The following is a 23,524-nucleotide window of genomic DNA, read 5'->3' as shown; positions in this document are numbered from 1 at the left end:
TCATGGAGAACATTTGCCATTTATCAACTATTTGTAGAACTTCTGCATATAACTGGTTCTAAAAAAAAAAGATATACATGGATATTGTTATTTGTATCTGATAGTGATTCGATTTCTAGTGATATTTCTTGACATAACAGGTGTCCAGGCAGGTAAGGTGTTCGGGCCAAAGGCCCGCCTAGACGGGTAGGGGCGGTGGGGCCCTGGTTGGCTCGTCACGCCTCTTCATTGGTACTAGACGGGATACATATGCTAAAAGCAAACCATATGGTTAGATTAAGAATATTGATAAAAGCGCCATAAAACCACCCACACTCACTCACTCACTCTCAGAAAACCCCAAATATTGTTACCAATATGTTTTTGTACTTTTACTCAAAGCAAGGCCAACATTCAAGACCGTTTCATAAATGTTTTCCAGTCCACGGACCGCCTCCGTGGTAGTGTGTGTGAAAGCAGACGTCCGCCTGGAGGCGGAAGCTCGGCGTGGTTTGATCCCCGACTGCGCCCGGCACCAAAAGACGTTAAAAAAGGTTCTTGTTGGTCCCTGCCTGGCGCTCGGCATTAATGGGTACAACAAAGGACTGGTCGGCTCCGGTCAATTATAATGTGTCTGAGTGGGAGTATTCATGCTTCACTGCGGCATGTGGTATCTCAATGGGCTAGCACTATAAAACCAGCTTCAGAAGTCTGGGCTAGTACAAGCAAGCCGCACGGTACGCATGTAAGACACGCATGCACGTCGTCATATGGATGAAATATTCTCAAGCACGACGTTAAACTCCAATTTTAATTCCCTCCTCACCTTTCAGTCCACGAGATAGAATGTTATCATTCACCAAAATGTATTCACAAATCTTGCTAGGGTCAAGCATTTTGTAAAGTTCCAGCGTTGGAAATGTCTCTATCCTTGTACGTTTTACCATCCTGTTGGAGGCGGGGAACATAGCCACCCTGACTGGCAAATAGCTGTTGTCTTATGTTTCAAGTTAATTGACTGCTACACGCACATGTTTATCGTATTACTTAAACTGTTTGTCAGATACGAAGGTGTTGTTCGTCTCGGTGGTGGTAGTGTTGTTCCTGTTGGTGTCTGTGTACGACAGCTGGTCGGACAGTATCTCACTACAGTACGTTGGGTCGGACCATCATCAACAGCACATCACATATCAGTAAGTACACCTCTATTACACACCAGTAAGTATAGCTCCATCACACACTAGCAAGTATAGCTGCGCCACACACCAAGCATAGCTGCACCACACACCCAGTAACTATAACTGCATCACACACCAGTAACTATAACTGCGCCACACACCAATAAGTATACTGCATCGCTCACCAGTAAAAGTATAGCTGCGCCACACACCAAGTATAACTGCATCACACACCAGTAAGTATAACTGCATCACACACCAGTAAGTATAGCTGCATCACACACCAGTAAGTATAACTGCATCACACACCAGTAACTATAACTGCATCACACACCAGTAAGTATAACTGCATCACACACCAGTAACTATAACTGCATCACACACCTCAGTAAGTATACCTGCATCGCTCACCAGCAAGTATAGCTGCGCCACACACCAAGTATAGCTGTACACACACACCAGTAACTATAAGCATCACATCACACACCAGCAAGTATAGCTGCATCACACACCAGTAACTATAACTGCATCACACATCAAGTATAGTTGTACCACTCACCAGTCACTATAACTGCATCACACACCACAGCAGTAATATCCGCACCAGTATAGCTGTATCACACACACCAGTAACTATAACTGCATCACACACCAGTAAGTATAACTGCATCACACACCAGTAAGTATAACTGCATCACACACCAGTAAGTATAGCTGCATCACACACCAGTAAGTATAACTGCATCACACACCAGTAAGTATAGCTGCATCACACACCAGTAAGTATAGCTGCATCACACACCAGTAACTATAACTGCATCACCAGTCAGTAAAGCCGCACCACACACCAGTAAGTATAGCTGTATCACTTACCAGTAACTATAACTGCATCACACACCAGTGCAAGCAATCATAGCTGTATCACTCACCAGTAACTATAACTGCATCACACACCTAGTAAGTATAACTGCATCACACACCAGTAACTATAACTGCATCACACACCAGTAAGTATAGCTGCATCACACACCAGTAACTATAACTGCATCACACACCCAGAAAGTATAGCTGCATCGTTCACCAGCAAGAATAGCGGCATCACACACAGCAAGTATAGCTGTACAACATACGCTGCATCGCCACAGTAACTATAACTGCATCACACACCAGTAACTATAACTGCATCGCTCACCAGCAAAGTATAGCTGCATCGCTCACCAGTAAGTATAGCTGCATCACACACCAAGTATAGCTCCATCACGCACACCAGTAAGTATAGCTGCATCGCTCACCAGCATGTATAGCCGCATCACACACACCAGTAAGTATAGCTCCATCACACACCAGTAACTATAACTGCATCACACCAGTAAGTAAAGTATACCTGCGTCGCTCACCAGTAAGTATAGCTGCTCCACACACCAGTTACAGCTCCATCACACACCAGTAAGTATAGCTGCATCGCTCACCAGCAAGTATAGCCGCGCACACACCAAGTATAGCTCCATCAACACACTAGTAACTATAACTGCATCACACACCCCAGTAAGTATAGCTGCATCGTTCACCAGTAAGTATATAGCTGCTCCACACACCAAGTACAGCTGCATCACACACCAAGTTACTATAACCTGCATCACACACACCAGTAAGTAAGTATTGCAGTAAGTATAACTGCACACACCAGTAAGTATAGCTGCACCATAAGTATAACTGCAAGTATAGCTGCATCACACACCAGTAAGTATAGCCGCACCACACACCAGTAACCGCATCACACACCAGTAAGCTGCATCACACACACCAGTAAGTATAGCTGCATCACACACCAGTAAGTATAACTGCATCACACACCAGTAAGTATAGCTGCATCACACACCCAGTAAGTATAGCCGCATCACACCCCAGTAAGTATAGCTGCATCACACACCAGTAAGTATAGCTCCATCACACACACCAGTAAGTATAGCTGCATCATACACCAGTAAGTATACACACCAGTAAGTATAGCTCCATCATTACACCAGTAAGTATAGATGCATCACACACCAGTAAATGTAGCTCCATCACACACCAGTAAGTATAGCCGCATCAAACACCAGGTGACTAGCAGTCAGCAGTGCGTGCTGCGTTATAGTAAACTCCCCTGAAATCAAACTTATGCTTCTCTTGTATCAGGTTTTACTGTTACACAATTTTGAAAGATATATTGTTTTTGTTTTAAGTTTCATATCGATCGTCATAAGAAATGGATTGTAACGTCATCGATTCCTCAGATGTCACAGCCGTGTCTGGGTGGAAAGTAATATTACTTCCTAACACCAAGGAGACAATGGAGCACTGCAGGTACAATATGTATTGTTATACAACTTCTACCTGAACAGGGGCGGTGGGGTAGCCTAGTGGTTAAAGCCTTGGCTCGTCACGCCGAAGACCCGAGTTCGATTCCCCACAACAATGTGTGAAGCCCCTGGTGTCCCCGCCGTGATATTGCTAAAAACGGCGTAAAACCATACTCAGTCAGTCAGTCAGTCAGTCTACCTGAACAACTATACCTCTGTATTTACAGCACCATCATTTGTGTATGTAGTAATACAACTGGTTAAAAGACAGCCGAACTATTCTCTGCTTGTCTGTCTGAAGTAAGCTGTCATTGGCTTGTTTAACAATTCGGTACAGCCTCAAGTGCCTTGAAACTCCCATGATTTTAATTTCTATACCAATGACTCCAATAGACGCCACTTATGATATAATAATTGGTCATTCGTATAGCGCTTAACTCCACGCCCCATGGAGATTATTACCCAGGATAACACAAGTTGCCTGTGGGCGTTAGAAGGTTAATAGTCATATTACTTATACCACCGGGTACCCATTTTCTGCTGGATGAACAGGCAACTTTGAACAAACTCACTTGCCTAAGGTGTGACCACATAGATGTATCGTTGTGTGGCAGGGCATAGGTCCTTGAAACTCTGGAGTCAAGTTGCCAGACACGGTCATCCATCCAAGGACTCTCCATCCAAAGACTTTACGCTTCAACGACCTGGTGAAAACGCTGGCTCGACACGTTATCCGCCGCTGCCTTTCACAGTGTTCGTATTGTCGCTGGTTCCCGCCTCACCAATTTAACACACCATGATATAATAACAATAACTAATTCATTTTCATAGTGCCTAGTATCCATCTGTCTAGTTGCTCACTGGCGCTGATTATTATTACCCCTGAATAACCCAAGCTGCCTGTTAGGCGCAAGAAGGTTCTAGTCACATGGCTTATCCAACATGATACCCATTTTCTGCTGGTGAACAGAGGCAACTTTGAACAAAGTCACTTGCCTGAGGGAAATATTGTTTAAAGCTGTGTTAAACCACACTCACCATGAGGATTATGATCCCACACTGACCAAGAGCATTGAGGTAGCCTAGTGGTTAAAGCGTTGGCTCGTCACGCTGAAGACCCGGGTTCGATTCCCAACCTGGGTACAATGTGTGAAGCCCATTTCTGGTGTCCCCCCGCCGTGATATTGCTAAAAGTGGCGTAAAACCATACTCACTCACTCAATCAATCAATCCACTCTAAACACTGATATCCAGGTACGAACGCTTAAAGTGAAAAATATCTTCGACATGTTCATGGGTAATCTATGTGAAACCTAGGTTATTTGATGGCCACGAGTGCTGAGATGCGTCAGTCAGACACGCCAGAAAACTTATTACAAACGTACCGATGAATTTCACTTTAAGCAAAAAAGTAAATCAAATAAAGTGAAATTAGGATTGCGAATCCTCATAATTTTACCTTGCCAATTGAACACTTAAATCTCAGAATTTTTTCAACTGTGTGAAGCCTGTTTCTGGTGTCCCACGCCGTGATCTTGCTGAAGTAAAACTAAACTCACTCACTTCTAGGTTTGTCTGAAGTTCGTATATTTCACCAATTTGTAAACGTCGTGGGCTCATCCCAACCCGCCCTTTTGTTTCTACTCACTCACTTTTTTCCCCCACAGGTTTACATGGTGTTCTGAACTAAGCAGAGACGGCTTCAACACGCCACAGATGACACTGAAAAAGCTGGAAAATGAAGGGTTGTATTTATGCTATATCTCACGGCGCAGAGGTCATAAGCGTTGTCCGTAACTTGACACCCACATGCTGCACGTGTTACAACGAATGGCTGCTCATCAACCTCAGACAGGAATAGTTCTGAAAACAAACAAAACCTTTCTTGACCCTTTTATATCCAAATGTAACGTGACGAGTGAAGAACCAGAAAAGGAGTATGCATTGTTTGATTATTATATCGACACGCGTGTGCATCCCCTAATTCTGTCAAACCAAGTGGTGTGTGTGAAGAATAGTATCAGACAGGATAAACTGAACTATTTTCGTACCGACAGCCGCCAACCTCCTGTTTTCCTCCCGCGCAACACGTTTACCTCCCTTGGTTCTGAAATAACCGTCTTCCGGTATGATGCATTCTGGGCTCTGCCGCTAACGGAAGTCGACTTCGGGGATCTGATTACGCAGAGGTTCGTGTGGGAAATTGATGGAATGGTTGGGATATACCCGTTTCACGAGTCACCAATACGGAATCAACAGATATTTGAAAGAAGAACCTTGATCGCAGCCCTACTCAGAACGTGGCAATGTACAAAGAATTTGATTTACTTGATTGTTTGGGTAATGTGATAAATAGAATAGGATCGGAACAACTGATTGATTTCAGAGATGTCCTTTGGTTGACAGAATGGATTTCAGAGTTAAGGAATACCAGCTATCAAATTCCACATCGCCAATTTCAAGAAAGCAAGCCGAATCGTAGCACAACCGTGGACTAATAAAGATCCCACAAACAAATAGCAGCAAAGGTCTGTTTAACAAATTTGCCTACAGTTATTTGAAAGACCTGTGCCCTGAAACTGACATCAGAGTTCCACACGCGAGCATAGATGATATAGCTCTCATTATTACATTCAATGTTCCAAGATTTTATAAAAACATACAGAGTTTGGAGGTAATGTATCGACCATACTTTCCAAACATTATTTACTGTGGACCGAAACTAAAGGCCTTTAAGGAATTTGTCAGTAACTTCACAACCGGGAATTTTATTTATGTGGAAGCGTTCAAGAGAGGGTGGTATTATATGTATGAATGCACAGTGGAAGCGATGAAACTGAACATGGACGTGAAAGGTTTTTTACAGATTGGCGACGACACACTCATTAATCCTTGGAATCTGTACTCGCAACCACGGGAAAAGATATGGCTTCTCAAAAGCTTCCGGAGAGCAAATGCTTCTCTGGACGAATTGAAACCTCGCTGGGGTTGGTGGAGAAAGGTGAAACCCAGAATACAGGCTGTTTTCAACGAAATACGGGATACTGCAGAACACGGAACAAAGACAGGGCTTGAATATCGTTTCTTACAAAATTTTCAAAATGTTTCCCGTAATTTTACAAATTTGTTCATTCAGACTTGCGACTTTATTTACGTGCCAGCCATTTTGAAAGCTAATTTCACAATCATGGCAAATTTGTTATTGAAACATAAAGTGATGATTGAGATAGGTTTTGCTAACATTGCCTTTGGCTTGCAGAGATGGCGGGTTATACATTTTGTGAAAGATGTTGGCTTGTGGGACAACAGGGATCGCTATATAGAAATGTACAGCCCTAAAGGGGTGTTTCTGCACCCTTTTAAACTACAGACATACCTGAAAACTGGTCCCGGTCGATATTTCTTCTGCAACACCTATCTCAATTCAACCTTACGGCCACCCTGAGTATCAGCTGATTATGTTACTTCCGGGCAATGGGTGAATGCTGTCGTCTGATCTGTTTACAAATCTTAGATAAATGTATACAGATGATTTTTTTGTGTTAGTAATGTAATTTCGCCATACCTAGTTAGAATTCATCGCTGTGCTTTTCGAAAGAGGCGTCTTAATGGATCTGGTGGTCAGGTTCGGTGACGCAGACGACTTCCGGCGATGTGGAACATGCTCTTAACATTGGGGGGCGGTGGGGTAGCCTTATGGTTAAAGCGTTGGCTCGTCACGCCGAAGACCCGGGTTCGAATCCCCACATGGGCACAATGTGTGAAGCCCATTTCTGGTGTCCCCTGCCGTGATGTTGCTGGAATATTGCTAAAAGCGGCGTAAAACCAAACTCAGTCAGTCAGTCTTAACATTTAGCAACTAAAAAATAATTTCAGGTTGATCATGTGTGTATGCAATGTCACACAGCAAGAATGTGTGTACGGCACTAAATCGTACAATTATCAGATCCTGCACGGTGTTCGTGGATCGTTTGTTATTGGGCTGCACACACGGAGTGACGTTAATTTGTGTAAGATTTGTATCGAATTCAATGTTCACTATTCTGTGACAGACAACTAAAACAAGATAGGTCCCAATGCTTGTCGTAAGAGGCGACTAACGGGATCGAGTGGTCAGGCTCTGCTGACTTGGTTGACATATCATCGTATATAGTTAGAATATTGCTGAGTGTGGCAAACAAATAATCATTACAATTCCTGAAGAGTATGTGTACGTCTGACGAAAGGTTTGCCAGATTCCTCGTCGACAATTCTACACAAGTCACATTTCGAAATTAATCTGTGCAATTTTGAAACCCCATGACTACAAGAACACGTAGATGCACTTTTCAGTCCTTACATGCTTCCAGGTGTATGCAGGGAAATCAATAGTTGCAGTATCGTGAGCGCAACAATGCCAGGTACTTGTAGGTTTCTACAGAATTGCATTGGTTCCTTTTGAAAATAGCATACATTATCCTGCAATCGCATTGAACTGCAGTTAAATAAGCACAGTAGCTTATGTATTCCTTTACCTGCAATCACATTGAACTGCAGTTAAATAAGCACAGTAGCTTTTGTATTCCTTTACCTGCAATCACATTGAACTGCAGTTAAATAAGCACAGTAGCTTATGTATTCCTTTACCTGCAATCACATTGAACTGCAGTTAAATAAGCACAGTAGCTTTTGCATTCCTTTACCTGCAATCACATTGAACTGCAGTTAAATAAGCACAGTAGCTTTTGCATTCCTTTACCTGCAATCACATTGAACTGCAGTTAAATAAGCACAGTAGCTTTTGTTTTCCTTTATCCTGGAGATAGTGACTTGCCTATGGCTTCAGACTGATTGCCCTCGAGTCTTTCAGAAGAGGGTGAAACTATCGAACGGTAAAATAACGCTTTGCAATACGACCCTCAAATACAAATCTGTATTAAACTTTCTTTGCATGCCAATTAACGCTTCAAATCGATGTTGATCAAAGCTATTTTTCCTTAACAAAACTGTTCATTCTTAATCGTATTATACAGAATATTTTAATATCTGTTTGCACATTTATATCTCTCGCTGTAACAGTGAGTGAGTGAGTTTAGTTTTACTTCGCACTCAGCAATATTCCAGCTATATGGCAGCGGTCTGTAAATAATCGAGTCTGACCAGACAATCTAGTGATCAACAGCATGAGCATCGATCTGCGCAATTGGGAACCGATGACATGTGTCCACCAAGTCAGCGAGTCTGACCACCCGATCCCTTACGAAAAGCATGGGTTACTGAAAATCAATATTCTAACCCGGACATTCACGGGTCCTAGAAACGAGAAAACATTTCCACAAACACAATGTAGCCCGCAAATGTTTATGGATGCACTCGTGCAGAATCAGAATTCGTAAAAATTGTAAATCCCGCCAAGCAGATAATACTGACAAAACACTGCATTCTGACTGACGATCACGACAGAAGCTCGGTAGTTCCAGTTAAAGTAGCTTTTATTGTGAACACGAATGAATGCTATTTCTGATAAATACATTTACCAAATTTACAAAATCGAATCGATTGGAATACTATAGTCTGTTTGCAGTTAACACGTACCGATGAATTTCACGTAAAACAAAAAAGGAAACCAAATAAAGTGAAATTAAGTTTGCGAATGCTCATAATTTTACCTTGCCAATTGAACATTTAAATCTCAGAATTTTATTCAACTTAGGATAAAAGTTGTTTAACAAACGATCATTGTTTCAAATCGTTATTATTGGTATGTATTACCAGGGGTACGCGCAGTAGTTGGAACAGTGAAACAAATGCACGTGCGGTATGTGATGAGCGTTAACTAAGACTACCTTCTTGTTCTCGGGGCTTCATTTAATGTGCATACCCCCTTGTAATACAAACCAATTACATCGATTTGAAACTATGATCGTTTGTTAAACACCTTTTATCCTAAGTTAAATAAAACTCTGTGATTTTTATGTTAAACTGGCAAGGTAAAGATATGAGGATTCGCAATCATAATTTTTCTTTATTTGATTTACTTTTCTGTTTAACGTGAAATTCATCGGTACGTTTTCACTGCAAACAGACTATAGTATGTTACAACCCCCTTGACCACCGTCATCTAATGAACGTATTCATAATTTATGTTCAAAAAGCCATTAAACACCAGTGACTTTATCTTAATATGTCTCAAAGAGGAACCGCCTTGACCAGCACAATTCCTGTTGGGTTGACAGTCACATTGAACTGACCACTCGGCTTGAACATTCCCATACTGACGTCATCAAACACGTCAGTAACGTTATAGCCGTTCTGATTGGTCAGTGTGATATCCGCCAGGGTCAGGGACATGCGCGTTGGCGTGCCAGCAGAGTTCGGGTTGAAGAAAGCGACTGCATAACTGCCGGGTTTGACCAAAGGCTTCAGCCAGACCTGCACGTTTTGAATCTGCAATTGAAAACAACAGACATGAACATTGTAAGTCTTCGCGTAGACAGACCCACCTAATAGCACAAATAGAGAATATCAATAGAGGCACACACATATGCACAGAGACAGACACTCGTAGTGACACATGATGCATATGAGACATTGTTTTCCTGTGAAAACGATGTTTGAGATTAAAGTAATAAGCTTAGTGGTAAAAGCGTTCGCTCGTTCGCTTCGATACCTCGGTATGTTAAGGATATTTTTCTGGTGCCCCTGTAATTGTAAAACCTCACTCATCCATTCATGGATGTAGCCTGAATACAAAACGTTACGCGTCACTGGAGCTCAGTGTTTTGCCGATATTAATATTTATATTTGTATGTCTGTATTAAACTCTTTAAAAAAGAAACGCACATGCCAAAAATAAGGAAATTTATTAAACGTATTTAAGTATACATAAATCGATTAAGTTTGATAAATGCTCGATTGGGTTCCGATCAGGCGTTTTGGAAGGACATTGACGTTTGCATTGGCTAGATAGGCACCTGTTACACGACCTGTGTGGGATCGAGCGTTGTCGTGCTAAAACACCTCTTTCTGGCGGTTAGAAAGTGGTGAGGTCGCAGGATTTGGTCGATGTAGCGATTTGGTGTAAGATTGACTTGAAACACCTCTAGCTCTGATCTCCCCACACCATTACGCTCTTCACCAAATCTGTCCACCTGTCGAACATAGTTCGACGCAAAACGTTCGTGTCGATGTCGTTGTCTTCCATCCCGTCGTTGGAGGAGGAAACGCGATTCATCGTGAAACCAAAGACGCCAGTTCACCAGTTCCATACCTGTATCCTCTTGCACCTTTGGATACATCGTTGTCGGTGGAGCTGCGTCAGGACAGGTCCAACTTTTTGGTCGATATGCTCGAATTCCCACTTCTCTCAGACGAATTTTGATGATTTGGTCCAAAATTCTTCAAAGACCAGGCACCTGACCCCGCAGTGTCCGTGGCTGTAGCAAATCGGTGACGTGTGTGAAACACCCGGATGAATCGGTCCAGAGCAGGAGTGGTCACTCTTGGTCTTCCACTTCAAGGACGATCTTGGATCGAAATGAAGCGAGTATATCGATACCATAATCGAGGTATGGTGCTGTGGTGGACGTTGAAGTGTCTTGCAACGGCAGACTGGGACTTCCCTGCTTCCAAACGTCCAAAGGCGATATTTCGGTCAGTAGCATTACATCTTGGCATTTTATTATCTTCGTAAATTTTGTAATGAAATGATGAATTTGGTTTGGCCTTTATAGTCGATGTCTCTACTCATGTTTCCCACACATTGCAGGTACATTACGTGGAAAACGTTTTCTGCATGCACTTTTCGTGTATCGTTTTAATGTTTATGACAAACGTTTACAAACGCATTTTGGGATGCGTTCGCGCGCAATACACAAACAACCACGACATGATTAACGGATTCAAACATAGGAATTGTCTTAATGACGACTGCTGTCAATATATATCGAAATGAACTGCTGAAAACGTCATGGTGTTTTATGTTTTGTTATAATTTTGATTAGTGAAAACTAATATATACATTATTAATATACTATAGTATATTATTATGTTAAAATATAGTATACCCTTGGTTATAATGCCACATTTGTCCAGGAGAAAACGTGGCATTATATCCAGGATGGCATTATAATCAGGTAGGACAGTAAGAGGCCCTATGCAATCAACAAGGTGATTGAGTTGATGTCTCCTGTAATGAATCTTGAATGACTGGATAATCCCAGCGTCTAAGGGCTGCAGGTGACTTGTTGTTGTAGGTGGCAGGAAGTGTATTGTCACATGTGTCATCCTATCTCGGATGACAAAACTACTTAAAGCATTAATGTGTTTGGTCAATTAATTTGAGACATGTCAACTAACCAAGTAAGGTATTATACTACCTGCAGCCAGTGTAATTGGCATTATAACCAGGGGAAAATGACTTTTTGTTCCAAAATCTTTGGCAAATGGCATTATATCCAGTATGGCATTATAACCAGTGTATAATATAGTCAGGAAATCCGTTCTGGCAAAAACATGGCATTATATCCAGGGTGGAATTATAACCAGGGTGCACTGTAATATAAATTATAAATATATATTGACTACATCACTTGCTGAAAGAAGTCAATACCTGGTGTTTCATATTTAAATAAATCCATTTGACGGAATATGCAAATTCTTTTCAAATTATTGTTCCAAATTCATAATGAATTCGTCATTGGTGTTGACGTTAGGGGCGACTATTTTTTCTAAGGAAAGAGTCGTGTCCATTTTGTTGGTTTTCAAAATAATCTCACCTCTTTTATCATATTGGCTCCCTTTACAAGTGGGTCCTGGTTGATGGCAATGACGCCCTTGTTTTGTAGAATGGCCTTGGCCTGTGGTCTGATGGTCCTCAGATCAGCGGAGATGTAGAGTGGGGCGGCAAACATCGCCCACATCCCGAACTGAGCCCTCTCCTGGTCATAACTCAGACTGAAGTCCCCGATGATCAGCTAAACACCAAATAGAAGTCTCAGTCTCTATTCATGGCATTATGTGTAATATTTCGAGGGAATAAATCTCATTTAGATAGAATTATATAATTTATACAGAACAGCAACAGAAAGCTTAATCTTCTTTGAAATTTCTCAAATTGACTAGAAATCCTCAATTTGAGATGAATGAAGTGATGTCACGCTGTATGGTGTTCATTCCACACATTCTCAGTTCCACTCTGAGATATCGTAAATAAAGTCAGATGGCAAACATTGTTTCCATATTAACATCCGAAGGCCTATGTTTGAAGTCAACGATTCCAGTATTGCCGCCTGTGCAAAGAGGAATGAGCACGAGGGCAGTTGACGGCTGGTTACCCTTCAACTGCTCGAGGGGGCGGTGGGGTAGACTAGTGGTTAAAGCGTTGGCTCGTCACGCCGAAGACCCGGGTTCGATTCCCCACTTGGGCACAATGTGTGAAGCCCATTTCTGGTGTACCCCGCCGTGATGTTGCTGGAATATTGCTAAAAGCGGCGTAAAACCATACTCACTCACTCAACTGCTCGAGGCTGACCGTTGGGATGTCAGTTCTTTTTAAACATGACTTTCCAGATGAGCCCCGAATATCACCCAACCAACCTCGCTATTTCGAAACAAAACTTTAAAACAAATATAGCACCAATAACTTCACAGACACGTTCAGAAAGTAGGCGAGTGAGTTGTATTTTGCGCCGCTTTTAGCACTATTCAAGCAATATCACGGCGGAGACACCAGAAGTGGGATTCCACATTGTATCCAAGTGGAGAATCGAACCGGGTCTTCGGCGTGACGAGCGAACTCTTTAACCACTAGGCTACCCCACCGCCCCTGAACAGAAAGACACAAAGAGGCAAAATAGATGGAGAGGAAAGTTATGGAGAGACGGTCACTGATATGACTGAATCACTCGTTTTGTGTGTGTATATATTCACCTGATCAGGGTCGTTGATTGACCCTGGACCTGATACTGAGATGAAGTCCCCGACATTTTGGGCGTAAGCTTGGATGATGCCAAGGACTGACGGCCAGTTGTCCTGAACGTCCTTCAGCGTCCTCCAGGTGTTGCAGTACTCGCTGTTGTTGATGTAGTGGGAGTGCTAGAAACAGGTAGGCGCAATGAGGTTTGGCGGGGTAAGACTCGAAGCATTTACAAAATTCCATCGTGACAAACGTGTGAAACAGACAATGAATTAAAATGTGGAAATATTACTCTGGCAGTGATACAGACACACATACAGGTAGACAGACACACTCACATACAGGTAGACAGACACACTCACATACAGGGAGACACACATACAAACTCAGACATACACACATACAAGAGGACGGACAGACACACAGACGGCCAGGCAGACAGACACCCACACACATACAGGCCAGTGGCATGCACACAGGTAGCTAGACCACCCAGACAGATAGATAGACCACCCAGACAGATAGATAGACCACCCAGACAGACAAAAAGACCACACGGACAGGCTGATTCACCCTGTAAATATACTTTCAATTTCGATCGTTTTATGTCAAAATAACTTATTGCACATAATTGGAATAATGATGGTACCTCAGCTCTGCACTTTATCACAGGTAATCTGCTTTATTTCCTATTGTTCACCATTACAATTGACAATGAAGTATTTCCCCTTATCGTACAATGGATAGCGTTCTCGGCAGGATAACGCCAACGGATATTTTCGGTTTCCGTTGGAGTCATATACGGATATTGATGTACATTAGAGAGGCCATATGCAAATTTAAGGGACTACTTTCACAGTGTAAACAAACATGGCGTAGCGTGTCGGCGATGGAGTCCGGATTGACGGCTGTGGTTACGGTACTGCCAGTGCTTTGATTCAAGAAAATTCATGTCTGGTTACGATAGATGGAGTGGATCACGAAGCGAAGACAGAAATTCATAGGCTTACGAAGATACCAACACCAGTACCCCGACCGACTGCCAGTGTTAGCGAGCTGACGGCACAGGAATCCGGGTGCAGAATGCCCCGCGAACAGTAATGTGTATTTGTTGTTCAAAAGGTAATTAATATGTCTGATGTTCCACGCAAGTTTGTTGTTATTTGTCAAACGTAAGCTAAGATTTGTTGGCAACAATACCTGCTTTAAAATAAAAACGTACTGGGAACTAGATGACCCAACGCAGTCAATTGAGTGATCAGAAGGAAATTGTCACCGAGCTTGTGACGTAGCGTATTACTACGCGCATATTTGTGACGTCATAGATATCTGTGCACATTCCATGAAGTTAGTTTCATGATTTGTGGCAATTGAAATCGCTTTTTTTATTGTAAATTAGAATTACATTGTATGATAAATAGGTTATCACGCTCGTCAAGGCTCGCTAAATACAATGTTTATTCCCAATGCAGGATATTAACCATCCCAAAACACATTCGCCTGATAACCTGTATTTATCTCCTGTCGCGGTAATGCGGTCATCAATTTAGCCATTAACAAAGATGTTATTTGGGGAGGTTTTGCTGACCAGTTAGAAACGAGTAATTTTCCAAATTCATGGTAGGACTTAGACATATACATACCTTGGTCAGGTCTGCACTAAACCATTCACACGTAAAGAGGATAGGTCTGCCAGTCGCGTTCAGGCTTTGGCTCATTAACGGGAAATCTGAAACACAACAATGCACCACTACCAGTTCCTGATCACTCGATGTCTCCTAATGTCCTGACTGCAAACTCCACTTGGTGATATACAATGTTGTTTTTTTGTTATGCTGGGCGATATGCTGAATACTAAAATCATACTGGATGTTTTACTAGAAAAGTATTCATTATGTTGTACTTGGATGCATAAACAAAGTCCAGGTGAAACTGTTGCTTGATATCTCACGTATTGCCGAGCGGTTTACATCTGTGTTACAGCCATCAAACTTGAGCAAGTCTAGTTCCCATCTTGCAAACGTCTCGGCGTCCTGCTTCGTGTAGTCCTGGCTCCCAGGGTACCCTGCGCATGTCTTGGTACCGACGTCTCCATAGATACCCAGTTTTAGCCCACGTGAATGTACCTGTGAAAAGTAACATGGCAGATCCAATACACATTGCCATTATACGGCATTATATGGTCACGGTACAAAACGGTAAGGATGTGTCGGTTTCCCAGTTTCAGTCCACGGGAATGGACCTTTGCAGGGCAGCATAAGAGATCTCGTTTACATTTAATTTACCATTAAACAGCCATACAGAAGGTTGGAAACAATCCTGGAAGCTAGCATACAAAGGATGTCAAGCATATACTCAATCGATCAATAATGCACATATGTTATAGAGATAGTAAGGTATCTTTGAGAACTGGAGTTGAGCATCTGTGGAACCATTACGGAAGCATTTTGGAATTTCTCTTACGTGTTAAGATATTCGTTAAAAAAAACCCATTGTGACCGCTATGGGTGAAACGGTACGCTTCTACCACGGTACGGTGCGCAATATGGTACAAGGCCTTCGGTTCTGTCCTTTTGGGTTGGATATGTGAGAACTTACTTCCCGGAAAATAGCGACCGTCTGGCAAAGAAATGCATAGATTTTCACAACATGATTCCATTTCTAGACATTTTAAAAAATGTTTTAAAAGGTTACTACAACGACGGTACGAAAACTGCACATATCGAACTTTAGGATTGCATTACGGTATACCGAACCGAAGGCAAAATACCGCGGTTCTACTAATACGGCAGTATACCGTTTCCCCCTTCGTGACCGCGGGTCATACATCATGTATCTTGGATAGAATAGTAGAAGCCGCAGTTTGCTGTAGAGGGTTGCGTTTAACCTATAATCGTTAATTCAAATTCCATATTCCAGATTTGGTTGATTATGGTTCTAAATTCCGGTCAAACAAAAGTATACACATATGGTATACTCAACTAGATGGCGATTCAACTGAAACAAATAAGACAGTATGTTTTTAGTCTTGTTAGCCTTGTAACGATTGTAAAATAAATTCAAATTGTCAAACGTGTAACCCTTTATCATTGCAGGCAGCGTTCCCGCACGTCGTTGACACGCCATGGTATCACTCAATCACTGACTAATATGTGCAACAAAAGGAAAGACTATTGACACCAAAGTCAGAGCAAGGGATTCACCTAAACGCTTACATATCGAGAGAGACCGAGGATACCGTTGGGGAACCTCTCTGGGTCTGCCACGAGGTTGCCGTCAGCGTCCTGAGATTTGAGGGCCAGCAGTCGTCGATGCCGATGTATTCGTAGCCGAGGTCGCGGTAGCCCTCCTCCGCTAGTATGTCTGCCATCGTCATGAACAACTTCTCGCTGGAATGTAATATGTTGATGTAAATAATAGTTTTTCAAATGACGAGCGCGACCTACATCATTCGAACTGTAGTTTTAACTACTGTAATAGTTTACTAATTGGTATCTCTGATGAACAATTACAGCGCCTCCAGAAAATACAGAACCATGCTGTCGCGAGAGGACTGAATTTAAACTGCCCTCCCTTGTCTATCAGTCGATTAATAACACTGGACCAGCATACCTCCAAGACTTGATAACTCTGTACAAACCGGAAAGGTCTCTCCGCTCCAATGATTAACATTTGCTATTTGTCCACGTGTACCATCTCAAAATCTTTGGTGCAAATTCATATTCTCATGCTGCTGCCAACCTGGAACTCTCTACCATCGGATCTTAAAACCTCCCCGTCACTGCAAGTCTTTAGTCCAAGCTCACAACTCACATCTTCAAGAAATATCTCTATCTATCTATACACCAATTTTCCTGTACATAGAACCTGTGTATGTGTTACGCGCTCAGAGCATGTCCCTGAGTGATGTGGACGAGGCGCTATATAATATAATAGTACTTTGTAAAGCGCCTAATATCCACCTTTACAGATGCCCAATGGCGATAATACAGCGATAAAAGTACTCTTATTATTATTACTCTTATTATTACATTAACATCATAGTAACACATGGCCTTGGTGTTAGACCTCGGACTACCCCTTCACTGCTACCGCGAGCTTCTCGTGTCCCATATCTACTATAATAAAAATAACAGTGTATTTCTATGGCGCTATTTCCAAACATAAGGATGCCTCAAAGCGCACAATCTGATTATTATTACCCCGCATAACCCAAGCTGACAGTGAGGCGACAAAAGGTTAATAGTCATATGACTTATCCCACCGGGTACCCATTTTCTGCTGGGTGAACAGAGGCAATTTTGAACAAACTCACTTGCCCAAGGTGAGACCACATATATCACATGTGCCTCATTGTGGGGCAGGACTGAAGTCCTAGAAACTCTCAGGAGTCAAGTTGCCAAACACGGTCACCCATCCAAGTACTCTCCGCGCCCACCGTTGCTGCTCTATGCGCAGGACCACACACCACCATCTACTCCTGAAGATAAGTGGGTACCCTGACATCTGTTCCCCTGTAGACATGATCAACCACACGATTCCAAAGTTAGAGACACTTTGACCGGAAGCTCAAAAATGTATTCTTGGTGATTTTAATAGTTGTACTCTAAAGAGGACCATTCCTGTGATGAACCATACGTCACCTCCCACCCGTAAACAAAGCCAGTCGACTATGGAACCAATAGTGTTTCTTTCTTTCTTGTTTAACGCTATATGGCCCCGGATCTAGAGCATCAACCTACGCGATAAACGATCCTGACCACCTCAGTGCCGTTTCGCAAAGCGATCTTACCGCTAAGGTGACCGTAACTCCCATACCTTTACATAGACTTAAGGTAGTCTTAGCCCTAAGGTGACCGTAACTCCCATACCTTAACATAGACTTAAGGTAGTCTTAGCGCTAAGGTGACCGTAACTCCCATACCTTAACATAGACTTAAGGTAGTCTTAGCGCTAAGGTGACCGTAACTCCCATACCTTAACATAGACTTAAGGTAGTCTTAGCGCTAAGGTGACCGTAACTCCCATACCTTAACATAGACTTAAGGTAGTCTTAGCGCTAAGGTGACCGTAACTCCGATACCTTAACATAGACTTAAGGTGTCTTAGCGCTAAGGTGACCGCAACTCCCATGCATTCCCTTAACATAGACTTAAGGTGTCTTAGCGCTAAGGTTGTTTTGTACAACGGCACCCTGATCCCTTTAGTCGCCTCTTACGACAAGCGTGCTGTTGTACTGGTTGATATCACGACTTGTTGTATCAGTCGATAACACCTTGTTTTCGATTGGTTGATGACACCATAGCCTATTTTAGTGCTAATAGAATTATCTTTTGCACCGGGCGATAACGCGACCTATGCGGTAGATAATAACACGGCCCAGTTAGTTGACGAGTTAATAACACCACGGACTAGGTCAGTGGTTTATGAGATGACGTTATAGTTAATAACTTGATGATATGTAGCTGTTGACAACACGGCCTATAGTTAGCCTTGACATGGAACCTGAGGAAAGTTTTACGCCGCACTCGGCAATATTCCAGCTATATTGCGACGGGCTGAAAATAACCGTGTCTGGACCAGACAATCCAGTGATCAACAGCATGAGCATCGATTTACACTATTGGGATACGATGACATGAGTCAACGAAGTCAGTGAGTCTGACCACCCGATCCCGTTAGTCGCCTCTCACGAAAATCAAGATCAACCCTAACTAGGTGTGAGATATGTCATGCAAAAGCGGCCAAATATAATATGGCGATAAAAAATCATGTCATTGCTTAAGCATCGATCAGTATTTTTACTGTATACTACACCAAATCAGAATCAATATTTTAACGCACATTTTTCGTCCTGAACCTTCAGTGCAGACTGAATTATCTGACAGCTGTGATTGGGTGATTTTGTGTAAGATGTTTGACAATTAAATATACATCGAACCAGTAATTAAAGCTGATCGTGTTGTTTTTTATATTCAGTGCTGTCTTGCTGATGACTTATACTGAATGCGATCACATTATCTTCAAGCAGTTGACATTTTGTGCGGAACTGGGGTTGGTCTGTTTAGCTTCCTGTACTTGGAAAAGGATGAGGTGTTCATGTTTTATATTTTTATTGCTTCTTTAAGGTCAGACTATGCGCACGTGTACATGTAATAGCTGTTGATATCTTAGTTATTTTATAAAAATATATAACGTTATTATAGAAGTCAATGAGATGATATTTTTTTTTTTTTTTTTTTTTTTAAATAAATATTATGGGGAATATTTTTTTTCAAAATAATAAAAAATGAGATAATATTTGAGTTTGTGTAACCTATATGTATGCATGGAGGAAGGCACATGGAGATACCAACGTCGCTAACTATCCGTCTTTTAGCCCAGGTAAGAATCAAACCTGATCATCGAGATTGTCAAACACAGACATGTCTGTAGAGCCACAGCTGCCCATTGGTGAACATTAAGTAAGTAATGCTCACTTTGTCGGAAAGCCAGAAAGATTAAAGCGTAATGATAGTCGGTCTCACCTTTGATGGTACAATTAATATAATACTGACAAACAACTATTTACAGATAACTTCTCAGAGAAGCTTGCATCACTCCATCAGCGTCTCACGGAAATGTAGGAACCAGAATGCTTTCAGATATAACAAACGTTCGCTTCCCAGAGTGAAGGATGCAACCACACTACTACAGTTAAATACACCAAGGATGCAACCACACTACTACAGTTAAATACACCATGCAAAACAAGTATTATATTTCGCCGTCACCCTAAAAAGAAAATGTATTATTTTCGTTTGAGGTATTTTCTAACTTGTAATATTGGCATTCTAATTTATGTTTCATGTCATTTAAGCTCATGTCATATGAATAGGTATCCTCTCAATGTAAACCCCACTATTAACATTTTCCCCGGAAAAGTCTTCTTTAAGGTGTCAAAAACATTTCAAAAGTCCATTGTGACAGTCCGATTTCATAGTGAGTACTGTCTATGAATCGCTTTCTAAACAATGAGAAGGGAAAAGACGACCATTAGTGGTGCATTTGTGCTCAATCCCTTAGTCTTTCGGTCAATAAATGAAACCCAGGGACATATGGTAAATACCATACTTGTCTTTCAGTGGCATTTAGAAGTTGTACATTGATGTCCAAGATATTTGTATGGATTAAAATTAAATGGATTAATTAAATGAAATTAAAAAGAAGTTTAATCCATAAAAATATCTTGAATACCATACTTGTTTAACAAATATATAGCATATGTTCCTGGGATTCATTCAATTTAACCTGACTTTGCATGTGTTTGTGATATGTGCTGTGAAGCAGTTAAACATTTCATGAACACTTGTTTTGGTCATTGTTTGTTTTAAACATATTTTATTCATAAATTTGAATGACAAAATTGCGAGTAAGAAAATACCTCAATCGAAAATATTAGAGTTTCCTTTAGGCCGACAACGGTGAACCTCTTTAAAAATATAATGCTTTTATGGTGTATTTAATATTGGGATTGCATCTAACATAATTTATACGTTAAAACATTGAAGTTTTATGTTTAAAGATTTTCTCAGTAACCACAAGGTCACTACCCAGTTACAGCACGTACCTGATGCAGTTATCCGGGTCATTGACACAGTCCGTATTACACCGGAACCCTCTCCCAGTCCAGGAAACCCATGGGCGGGGTGAGGGCGAGGCCGTTGTTCAAAGCCCGGGACACCCCAAGGACACTCAACACCACCAGTAGACCAAGGCCAGCCATCTTTATGTAACGTTATCGCATGTGCAGCTTCCAACAGCACTTCGTTATCTCCCTCACCATGAGGTCAGGTGAGGTGAAATTGGGTTTAACGTCGCTCATATGACGACGCATGCGTGTGTATGTGTAGGTGCGGCTGCTTGTACTAGCCCAGACTGAAGCTGGTTTTATAGTGCTAGCCCACTGAGATACCATGCCGTAGTGAAGCATGAATACCCCACTCAGACACATTATACTGACTCCGAGCCGACCAGTCCTTGATGTACCCATTAATGCCGAGCGCCAGGCAGGGACCAACAAGTACCAAAATTTAACGTCTTTTGGTATGACGCGGTGTGGGATCGAACCCGCAACCTTCCACTCTCCGGGCGGAAGCTCCAATCCCTACGCCACGGAGGCGGGCCCTTCACATGAGCACGCAGGTAACACTATGGAGATATGCACGATGATACCTATCTATATCAGAGCCTGATTATAAAATGTTGCTTATGCAGCTTAAACTCGCTTCTACAACACGGCTGTAGTCCTGGTAGCATTGGTTTGGCTTCAACGTCAATGTTACGAAGTGATTTTGCCATAGCCTCACCCTGTCAATGTAACCTTGCCATAGCCTTACCCTGTCAATGTAACCTTGCCATAGCCTCACCCTGTCAATGTAACCTTGCCATAGCCATACCCTGTCAATGTAATCTTGCCATAGCCTCACTCTGTCAATGTAATCTTGCCATAGCCTCACCCCTGTCAATGTAACCTTGCCATAGCCTCACCCTGTCAATGTAACCTTGCCATAGCCTCACCCTGTCAATGTAACCTTGCCATAGCCATACTCTGTCAATGTAATCTTGCCATAGCCTCACACCCTGTCAATGTAACCTTGCCATAGCCTCACCCTGTCAATGTAACCTTGCCATAGCCTCACCCTGTCAATGTAACCTTGCCATAGCCTTACCCTGTCAATGTAACCTTGCCATAGCCTCACACTGTCAATGTAACCTTGCCATAGCCATACCTTGTCAATGTCATCTTGTCATAGCCTCACTCTGTCAATGTAACCTTGTCACAGCCTCACTCTGTCAATGTAACCTTGTCATAGCCTCACTCTGTAAATGTAACCTTGTCATAGCCTCACACTGTCACTGTAACCTTGTCACAGCCTCATTCTCTAAACGTAGCCTTGTCACATCCTCACTCTCTAAATGTAACCTTGTCACATCCTCACTCTGTAAACGTGACCTTGTCACCCTCCTCACTCTGTAAACGTAACCTTTGTCACAGGCTCACTCTGTCAATGTAACCTTGTCATAGCCTCACACTGTCCCTGTAACCTTGTCACATCCTCACTCTGTAAACGTGACCTTGTCACCCTTCTCACTCTGTAAACGTAACCTTGTCACAGGCTCACTCTGTCAATGTAACCTTGTCATAGCCTCACACTGTCAATGTAACCTTGTCACATCCTCGATCTGTAAACGTAACCTTGTCACAGGCTCACTCTGTCAATGTAACCTTGTCATAGCCTCACACTGTCACTGTCACTGTAGCCTTGTCATAGCCTCACTCTGTCACTGTAAGCTTGTCATAGCCTCACCTGTCACTGTAAGCTTGTCATAGCCTCACTCTGTCACTGTAAGCTTGTCATAGCCTCACTCTGTCAATGTAACCTTGTCATAGCCTCACTCTGTCACTGTAAGCTTGTCATAGCCTCACACTGTCGATGTAACCATGTCATAGCCTCACTCTGTCACTGTAACCTTGTCATAGCCTCACTCTCTGTCACTGCAAGCTTGTCATAGCCTCACTCTGTCACTGTAAGCTTGTCATAGCCTCACTCTGTCAATGTAACCTTGTCATGGACTCACTCTCTCACTGTAAGCTTGTCATAGCCTCACTCTGTCACTGTAAGCTTGTCATAGCCTCACTCTGTCACTGTAAGCTTCTCATAGCCTCACACTGTCACTGTAACCTTGTCATAGCCTCACACTGTCGATGTAACCTTGTCATAGCCTCACACTGTCGATGTAACCTTATCATAGCCTTACTCTGTCACTGTAAGCTTGTCATAGCCTCACACTGTCACTGTAACCCTTGTCATAGCCTCACACTGTCAATGTAACCTTGTCATAGCCTCACTCTGTCAATGTAACCTTGTCATAGACTCACTCTGTCACTGTAAGCTTGCCATAACCTCACTCTGTCACTGTAAGCTTGTCATAGCCTCACAATGTCACTGTAACCTTGTCATAGCCTCACACTGTCGATGTAACCTTGTCATAGCCTCACACTTCACTGTAAGCTTGTCATAGTCTCACTCTGTCAATGTAAGCTTGTCATAGCCTCACTCTGTAAACGTGACCTTGTCACCCTCCTC

At 42.3% G+C, this 23,524-nt stretch overlaps 1 protein-coding gene and 1 long non-coding RNA gene across 2 annotated transcripts; one reads left to right on the top strand and one right to left on the bottom strand.

Moving 5' to 3' along the window:
- Positions 1–3,437: 3,437 nt before the first annotated feature.
- LOC124256449 lies at positions 3,438–5,744 on the top strand. Its single transcript, XR_006892919.1, has 2 exons — positions 3,438–3,503; positions 5,167–5,744. It is a non-coding gene; the product is annotated as an uncharacterized LOC124256449 (long non-coding RNA).
- Positions 5,745–9,329: 3,585 nt separating this feature from the next.
- Positions 9,330–21,210, bottom strand: LOC124256447 (alpha-N-acetylgalactosaminidase-like). The gene is given in 9 exon segments (XM_046690440.1): positions 9,330–9,925; positions 12,256–12,453; positions 13,409–13,573; positions 15,038–15,123; positions 15,346–15,520; positions 16,610–16,690; positions 16,693–16,783; positions 21,004–21,050; positions 21,052–21,210. Coding segments are annotated over 9 exon segments (1,209 nt in total). The 5' UTR covers positions 21,160–21,210; the 3' UTR covers positions 9,330–9,667.
- Between the last annotated feature and the right edge of the window lie 2,314 nt (positions 21,211–23,524).

Source organism: Haliotis rubra, unplaced genomic scaffold (assembly GCF_003918875.1).
Source record: "Haliotis rubra isolate DU_JTF1 unplaced genomic scaffold, ASM391887v1 Scf628, whole genome shotgun sequence".
NCBI classification, from domain to species: domain Eukaryota; kingdom Metazoa; phylum Mollusca; class Gastropoda; order Lepetellida; family Haliotidae; genus Haliotis; species Haliotis rubra.
The sequence above is the reverse complement of the archived record's forward strand: the minus strand, read 5'-3'. Positions and strand labels throughout refer to the sequence as shown.